Raw genomic sequence first — 9,435 nt, 5'->3', positions numbered from 1 at the left:
GCTGCCGGAGAACAGCGGGGCCCGGCCGGCCAGGGGGAGTGGGGCGGGCTGGCGGCAGAGCGCTGAGGTACAGCGGGCAGGTAGGAGGGCTCGGCAGCGGCAGGCGCTGCCCGCGCGGGAGCAGGGAGACCGACTGACTCTCTCGCCCCGCCCGCCCCGGGGCTGGGACTGTGGCCGTGAGGAGCCACCGCCCGGGCCCGCCCGCCGCGCGTCCCGGCCAATGGGAGCGGCGGTTGTTAGCGAGCCGGGAGGTGGCGGCGTTGCCACAGCAGCGGCGGGGCCGGAGCGGGCGGTTGGGCAGCGCCATGGAGGGACTAGAAGGTGAGGAGCAGCGGTGGGGGATTCTCTCCCTTCGCCGGAGCCGTGGTCGGGCACCTGGTGCGGGCCGCGCCTTTGTGCTGCGGCGGGGCATGCTCGGGCGTCGGCGGGAGCTGCGGGAGCTGCGGGAGCTGTGGCCCGGGCGCCGCCTCTCCTGTTCTCGGAGCCCCCTGAGGCGGCGCGGTGGCCTCGCCCCGCTCCGCAGCTGGGAGTGCTGGGGGCGGTGGGGCTGAGGCGGGGGAGTGGGCATAACGGGGCAGACTGCTTTTGGGGCGGTGAGCGGGTGGGAGGCAGCAACTGCCAGCGCGGAGCCCCGCGGACAGAGGGGCAGGGCCGGCGGGCAGGGCCGCGCTTTGTCTCGGGCGCTGCTTGGGTCTCCCAGCCGAACCGCGGGGTTGTGGCCGTTCCACGCCTGCCCCTCCTGCCTGGCCGAGCTCGCCAGGCATCCTTTCATTGCGAACAGATGGTGAAGGTACATGTTAGGATACGCCTATAATGTTAGGGAAGTGTGTTCAGTGCAGTGAAGACTAGGTATGTACTTGCTGATAGAGTGAGTATTAGCAACTTTATCCTGTGCCAGCTGCATTAAAGAAGATATCATCACCCTCCAGAGGATCCATCATAACCTAGGTATCAGTGTGGAATTTGTGAAGCTACAGCTTGCTATCTGAGTGTTTCAGTAGGCCTGTCATGACTGTGTTTGGCAAGCTGCTTTAACCATATTACTTAAGAAAAATAACAGACCCGTTCTAACTATCAGTGTAACTGAGTGCTTAAATAGGAGTGAGCACAAACTAGCATTTGTTCTTTATCGCTTCTAGCACAGTTGGAGAACAGAATTCTTACTGAATACCTGTCTTCTGTCTCTAGTAGATTTTACAGTTACCAAATTCTGATCTTATGCTTAGGGACTTCATCAGTTTCTACAAAATGACTTGGTAGTAAAATGACAAGAGGTTCTCTTCTATTTGATTTATTCATTATACTTTCCTGACTATTAATGCCTTTTAAATTCTTAAGGTAGTGTCCAGTGTTTATCAAATAATCCTTTACCAAGCATTCAAATTCTCATGACAGTCCTGTGACAACCATAAGTTGCATGTCCAGAAGTGGAAAACTTAGTTTAATTTCGAGTTGGCTATGTATTTCACTGCAGCTGGGACTGCATATCATCTGCAGCCCATCCATCAATTGATTTGTCGGTGAGCTAACTTAGCAAGGCCCAGCTATGCCAACTGTGTTGTATAAGCTGGAACACCTTCAGAACAGAGGGTGGGAAGAAGGCAGATCCACAGATAACAGCAGAAGCCTGAAAAAACGTGTCATTATTGGAGTACAATTTGTCTGACTGTTTTGACTTTGCTGATTTTTAAGTCTTCTGGAAATGGTTTACATTTTGTTTGTATTTCAGTAGGTACTGGGATGATGGGAGGAAGAACTGCTAAGTCATAGGTGAAATCTCATGTTTACTCTGTAAACCTTTTCTTGAAAGTATTTTCAAAAGCTAAAGCTTATCAAAGCATTTTTCCATAATGTGAAATGTTCCTTCTGAACACTCAAGATTAATTTGAGAATAAGACAGAGAATAAGCCATTTCTAAAACTTCAGATGTCCTTGCATTGTGAACACTCATATCCCACGCTGTTACCCAGCATCTTTGAATGTTAGAGTTCTTGAAAGTGAAGAATATAATATTTTGCATTTTTGTGGGTCACTTCATACTATGTTTTTCTTTCTCTAAACGAATTCCCACAACATAAAATACTTCCTTTTTTTGCTTCAAAACATTTGAAGCAAGTGGTTTTCCTTTTACTTACAGTTTTTCAGTTTAAGCTGCCTCTCTTGATGCACATTAGATTAGACTCAGATAAAGTTTCTGTAGAAAGGTATCCCCAAGACAGGAAAAGTGTAGGCAAAACCAATAACAACAGTAAACTATTTCATAGGATTTTATGCTTTTTTTCCCAGTCATTGCTCTACTGGCGACTCAGAAAAATGTTGCTGCTTGCCACTTTAAAATAAATTTGTGTTTAGGAGCACAATTGCACAGTCATAACCATCTGATATGGAAGTATGGGCTGCTTCTGAAATCTGGCTCAGCCTCCTCCCTCTCTATGTTATTGCTTAGCAAAATCAATTCCCAGAGCTGATTTGCGCAGCGGGTCCTGGCAGTTCTGTATGCGAAGGATGCGATTATGGTGGAGCACAAGACTGATGTTTGGCAGAACTCTGCTGGTGTGTTCTTATGAAAGTGGAAGACCCCCTTGTGCTCAGGGTGCTTGGCCTGGACTTTTCACCCTTAGGAGCTGGTGCTTTGTGTTTCTGAAGCTCAGCATTGTAGATGAAAGATCTGTTTTATTTCTGTTTATTTAAGCATGCTATTAGCAAGGAATAACTCTATTCAGTTTATAAGGATTCTTTCCATAATGTAGAGAGTTGAATGTGTGTTAGTTGGCTTGTGGAGCTTGCATTAGTGACATTTAAAAAGCTAAATAATATTTCCAGTGTTGTAGTTGCATTTTCTCACTGTGCGCAAGTGTGAATGTTCAGTGAAATGACAAAGTAGGTTTCTGTGTGACTTAAATGTTTCTTTTAAAATTTTGTTGCTTTTGTTAAGTCTGTTGCTTTATTATTTTATTTGTATGTCAGTATTGTTATATGACTAGATTGTTACTGTAAGGCAGGTTTATAACTTTCAAGTTTGCTAAGAAGAATCAGTGCACACGCATCATTACAACTGACTGATGCATACTTTGAAAGTTAAATCTAAAGTTACTAGCTCAGCATTTGTTACTTTACAGCCTGTGTGCTATTTGGCTGTTATTGAATTTTTATTTAATTTATTGGTGAAAATACTTAGAGCAATAGACTGTGTTTTAAAATGTAACGATCTCTTAGGAGAGGCTAAAAATCCTTTCCTGAGTAGTCAACCATGTGCCGAATCTCAGGACCATTTTTGCTGGGTTAATGGGCTTGTTTGTCTCGCTTCTAGACGGCAAGAAAAAAACCTGTCACATTGGCATGTTTGCTCTCTGCTTTGCTGGAAGGAGATGGGGTAGGGCATCCAAGAACTGAATTACTGACTTCATTTAAGCCAGAGCAGTTCAATGGTGGCATCTGATCGGCTTCTCTATAGCCTGTTGTTTTTTCTGGGAGGATGCCGGGAACGGCTGCTTGAACCGACTAAATGCCGCTTCCCACATTTGTTCACAGCCCATCCCAGCAAGTCGGGACTGCTACTGCCTGAGGACTAAAGGGCAGAGGGGCAGCTGTGTCCGAGGGTAAAAGTCCAGCTCTCCGTAGTAGGTAATGGCAGTGCAGCCCCAGCCCCAGCATTCTCCTTCAGCAGCCAGAGAAGGCTGGTTGTGGTTGGAAGGGGCTGGGTGGCTGCTTGCTCAGGAAATAGCCTGCAGTCTCAAACCCAGAGATTTCCCTTGCAGATGCCAAGTGAGGACTACTGTGATTAAGCATTCAGACTCTGAGCAGTCTGGGTGTGCCCTTGAGGTCTCATAAGAATAAGGGTCGCTGTACGGCATCTTCTGCTGAGAACTGACATCTGTGCTCTAATAGCATTTTTCTCTGGACCCTTCGCTGGCACTGATAATATCTGAGGCACCCCGATCTACCCCGAACAGTGCAAGTATTATAGTTCAGAGTTTTATATTGGTAATGTGGCTGTTGAAAACAAGTGCTTATGCTTGCTTTGTCAGAATTTCTGAATAAGCTAATGCTCAGTCTTTTTTTCTTTTCCCCCCATTAGTGTAGGAATTTATTTATTTAAAAAAAAAACCAAAAAATATTAGTATGAGACTTCCTTTCCTTTCAGTATTAATCTTTGTCTTGTCTCACTGGATGCATGCAGCAGCTTCCTTACTTTGGCAGCCATTTTCTTAAGCACCGTTTGAGAGAGGCTCCTGCCTTTGGGAATGCTTCAGCTTTTTTTTTTTTGCTTTTTTTTTTTTTTTCTTTCTTTTTCTTACATATTTCTGTGTCCAACAGAAGGAAGAATTAATTTTCTGGTACTGTTCTTAAATCAACAAGTTGGAAACTGTTAGAGATTAAAATACAAAACTAATATATATTCTTTTTAAGAATTTGTTTCTCATAGTCATTAGAACACAATGAAAAATATGACTTTGCATTGAACTGCTGTTTCACTTGGCACAATTGTATCTCTGTTAAGTGATCTAGTTTTGACATCTTGTACACTTCATAATTGTGGTCAACATATTTACTTTTTCTGAGGCTATTATGTGTTGTTTTTTTTTTTTTTTGGTTAATGTTTATGTTTTGGGGAAGAATTTAAAATTAAAAGTTTTACTTAAGGAAAAATTCTGAAGTTCAGGTTGATATGATAGGAAGTGCGCTATTACAATATGTTTCACCTTTAAAGGAAAGGAAGTAATATGTGTGGACAGGAATTTGAGTATGTCAGATTAGTTTCTTCAGCATTTTAGGACTAGCAGATTTTACCCCTTTTTCTATAGCATTTGTTGAATTCTTGCGTTTTTAACTTGACTTGCAGAAGCTAGACTGATCTTTTAATTGAATTCAATTGGTTGAATATAGTGAGAAGATGAATGTATTTTACCTGCACACACACTTGGTTATTATCAAAAACAGTTGTTGCATTTCAGTAAAATCTGCTTCCAGGCTTACGTTAAACAGTTGGCTAGAGGGGTGAGGATTTTACTTACTTTTTCGAGAAATTCTGGGCGGGGGAAGCAAACTGGGAATCAGTATATTATAAATGAAGTTTATTATCAAGATTGGTTTTAGCACATGATTTTATTGTTAGCCAAGTAATATTTTCATAAGCAGGCAGGCTTAGATTGGGATTCCTCTGTCTGATTACATTTGGGTAGTAGAGTATGTTAAGTCTAGGAGTTACTTTGAGGGTCAGTGGTGCAAAGTTTAAGGCTAGTTTGAGAAGGTGCATGTTCACTTGACTGCCTGCTTACAGTCATCATAGTGCTTGTAGCCTAATACAGGAGAATAGTGAGTTTATTATTACAAAACAGAATTGTGTAATGTACATAAATTTTGCAGGTCACATGCTTTCTGGTAGCCTTAGTTGATCGTAAACTCATTAATAGACCAGATAATGTATCGGGAAGTCAAATCGATCAAATAGTGTTGCTTATTTGCCTTTGTTTTTGTTGTGTTTCATACACAGTGCAGGGGAAGCTCTCATAGATTTTTCTGGATAATCATCATGACTGAGTGCCTCTCTGAAGTGCCTGTACTGATATTAAGACTCACAGTACGGGAAAAAATGGGAGGAACTGGAGATCCATGTAGTTGCAAGGCTACAGTCTTGTTGGGATCACATGTAGGTGGTAGGACAGCTCACAGGACTGTGGTGTTGTGGTGGATGAATACAGGTTCTTCAGGAAGAACCAACTGGATGGCAAGGATGGAAGTTGCCCTTTATGTGGGAGAGCAGCGGGATTGCATGGAGCTTTGCTGTGGAGCCTCTTAGAACCTTATGGATCAGGGTTAGAAGGCAGACCAATGCAGGAATTGTTGTTGTGGATGTTTAGGAGGCTTCTGGTATGCATTGATGACAAATTCCTGGCCCAGATGGTGGAGGAGCTGACAAGGGAAGGCACTCCTGCTGGTCTTCACACCTACAAACATGTGAGATGTGAAGGTCAGGGGCAGCTTTACCTGCAGTGACCAAGGGATGATTGAATTCAGGATTTTGAGAGGAGGGGGCTGGGCAAGTAGCAGGATCCCAACCCTGAACTTCAGGAGAGCAGACTTTGGCTTGTTTAGGGATCTGCTTGAAAGAGTACCATGAGATATGGTCCTTGAGAGCAGTCCAGGAGAGCTGCTTATTTTTCAGAATGTATAGCGTGGCTATGGCAAGTTTTCACATTAAAAGTTAAGCTTCCTATGAGGAAGGGAGGAAAGAAGGACAGATGGTTGTAGAAAAGGGGCATACACCAGGATGCAATTTGTGCATCTGCTGCTTTTACAACCATTCTTAACTGCATGCAATTCATTTCTCAATCACAAAAAAACTTCTTCACAGAATCCTCCTTCAGGTTGTCACTTTGAGGCATTGGGACCCTCCTTGATATGTTATTTTCAAGGAAGTAATATCAAACCAACCATCATCAGATTCATGTTCAATGCAGTAACAGTAGTTTTGGCAAATATAATGCACTAGCATTGTCAGGCTGAAGAGCTGATATAAAAACATGAAGAGGTACTATGAAAATCTTACTTGAGCTTTTCAGCTTGAAGGAATAGAAGTTATAGTGCTTTTTGTTACCTTTTAGAAGCAGAAGTGACAGGTTTATTCAATACTAGACTGCACTGTCAATACAAGAAGTAGAAAAGAATTCGTGAGGCTTTCCTCAAAAATTAGGGGTAGATAGGTAAAGGCAGATTTGTCTGCTATTTGTTACACGATTGTGAATAATCTAGTTGGATTAAAAACCCAAAAACTCTTCCTGCAAGCTGCTAAATAGCATATAGGTGAGAAGGAATTTGCTTGGTGGGGTACATCATGCACAATGTCAGTTATTAAGCAAACTTTAGCAAAGTATGGCAAGTACTTTGGCAAAGTATGGCAATGCTGTTAAGTCAATGTATGTCTGACTTTCATTTGCATTTCGGAAGTCATTTTGGCAAAACAAAGAAAAGTTGCAAAACTTACACCCAGATTTTCAGTTGTTATTGGCATGCTTTTTTCTACTTTTGTACATTTTGTATATTTGTATTTTCAGTATTTTATTTAGTGCTCTTTAAAAATTAATGCTCTAATTGGTATTTGGCTGTTCAAAGAAGTGTTTCCTACCTATGTCACTGCATTGGTATCATTTTTAGGTGACTGCTGTTTATGGCATTTGTCACTAGTCTTTTCAGACTGTTGTTCGTTAATGTGTTGATTAAAAAGTATAACCCAGTCAGTATGGATTAGTGGACATACACAGGAGATTGACAGTCCCCGAAGAACAAGATGTTGCGGCTTGATAATATAGATTCCGATTAATGTGAGGAATGCAATATATTCTTTTCATACCTGAAGTATGTGGAACTCTTAAGTGGAAAATACTTCACTTTTGGATATGAGAGTTATGCTAAAAGCAATAAATAGAATTTTGCAGGAGAAGAATTTGGCAAGCACTCTTCAAATAATAACTTTCAGTAGTTGTAGATGACTTACTGATTTCAAATAGGTACCTAGTCTTGAGGCTGGAATTCGTACCAGAGTGTTTGTGCAAGTTTGAATTCAGTGAGGCTTGATGGTTCTGATTAGCACAGTTGTCTGGCCAAAGTCACTTAGTACTGTCACTGCTGCAGATAAAAGGTTTTGAAGGCTGGTCAGTCAGATTTTACATGACAAAATACTGTTACTAAGTGCAATCTTGTTTCTTTGAAGCATTCTCTACTTTGTATATACAAGTGCTGACACCTAATTGGGTTGTCCTGGTTTTGTTAAAAAACAAGTTTCTCTTCTAGTGAATTTTGCCTGTCAGCTAAAGCCTTCATATTAGCTGCATTTTCCTGGAGAACCAGACACATGTTTTGGTAAACATAGCAATGAAATGCAAACTTATTGATAAGCACGGGTGAACATCTCGCGAGAGGGGCAATGAGAAACTGGTGACCAAGAGACTGACCGACGGTGTATAACATTCCATTCACGTAAATACTTCATATAAAAGTGGGAGATCACGAGTATCTCGTTCCTTTTTTCCTTTTCCCTTTTTCCTCATGGCTGACATTAGGAGAGGACCTTGCTGGTCGTCCCTGTGAACTGAGGCCTAGTGAGAGACTGAATCCAGCTCCGGTTGGCTACAGAGTCTAATCCAGGACTTTGGGTGCTGGCTCTGCAGTTGCTGAGACTTACAAGATTGGTTTTGTATACTTTGTATTATTTTCTCTATTCTTATTAGTAGCATTAGTAAAACATCTTTAATTTTTCCAACTCTCTTCTGTCTGTCCTTCCTTCCCTCCCGATCGCCTGTCCTTAGTGGGAAGGGGGGAGAGGGAGGGGCAAAAGGGGGAAGTGGGGGGGAGAGGAGGTTAATGATACATCTGCCAGGGTTTTTGTTGTCACCCCACAACCTTAACCCTCGACATGGGTATACAAAGCTCTACAAAAGAGAAAACTGCAATAAAACTTCAATAAATTGCTGTTCAGCAATACTGAAGACTTCTGCTCCCTCTAGGTATGGAGTCTATTTACACAACTGCTTAATTTGTAAACATGACAGCAAGAGCTAACGTTATGCCTGTAACTATGTCAGATCGACCTTGTGTGCATTGATGGGTCCACACATTGTACTGAGAAATATAAATGTGAGAACAGGCAGCTTGCACTTTCTGCTTTAAATCACTTGCTGTATTTAGACATGAGAGGAGAGAGAGAAAAAAAAATTGTTCCCTGGAAATCTAGGTTTCAAGGAAATCTAAACTCATCTATAAGAATATTGAAAGCACTGTGCTACATCTGGAAACTGAATGTACAGCTGTGCTGTCAGGCTTTGAGGTCCACTCAAACTTTATACAGTGAAACTCCAGCTTCAAGAAGAAAGTATGGCTAAGTAGGCTGTGACTGTATTCAAAAGGAATGTGTGCAATAACTTATGTGTAGGTAGGGAAAAATAATTTTGAAGGTGATTGTACTCTGAAAGTAGCTGGAAGAGGAAGAACTCTGACAGGGACAGTTTAGAAACACAAGTGATGGGATTATTGTAGTGCTGCTGGTAAAATTTGCGATATAGTTGTTTAATTCAGATACCCAGCATCTTACAAGGGTGAACTCTATGTTTTATTTGAGACCTGGCCTCAGGCAAACAGTAGGAGAATAGGGTGGAAAGCTGTTTATCATAGTTCTGGCATCACTTCAGCAGAAGTACTACTTCTTCCTTTGGTATTCACATAACTATTTTGAACATATTTCTTTTTTTCCCAAAGTGTGTTTAGATTAGATAAACAGTAATAATTATGTCTGTCCTTTCCCAAGTTAACTGTATTCATTCCTGTTTAATACAAGCATGTAAACTGCTGCTGATTAGTGGTATTAAAGATGATAAAAGGAAAAAGAAATGTAGCTGCTGATTCTTGGGTGGTCTGTGGTTATATAACCAAAATGAGGGT

At 41.9% G+C, this 9,435-nt stretch overlaps 1 protein-coding gene across 2 annotated transcripts in view; it reads left to right on the top strand.

Moving 5' to 3' along the window:
• The first annotated feature begins 201 nt into the window (after positions 1–201).
• ZC2HC1A (zinc finger C2HC-type containing 1A) overlaps positions 202–9,435 on the top strand; it is a 35,230-nt gene continuing 25,996 nt past the window's right edge. Inside the window, exon 1 of one of the 2 annotated variants that reach the window (XM_065829947.2) lies at positions 202–321. In XM_065829947.2, coding sequence (XP_065686019.1) covers positions 306–321 — 16 coding nt within the window. In that variant the 5' untranslated portion in view covers positions 202–305. The remainder of the gene's footprint in view (positions 322–9,435) is intronic. The other variant, XM_065829949.2, reaches the window with a different exon arrangement.

The sequence above is a fragment of the Patagioenas fasciata genome, chromosome 2 (genome assembly GCF_037038585.1).
Source record: "Patagioenas fasciata isolate bPatFas1 chromosome 2, bPatFas1.hap1, whole genome shotgun sequence".
In the NCBI taxonomy this organism is placed as follows: domain Eukaryota; kingdom Metazoa; phylum Chordata; class Aves; order Columbiformes; family Columbidae; genus Patagioenas; species Patagioenas fasciata.
This window is presented reverse-complemented; position numbering and strand designations above follow the sequence as displayed.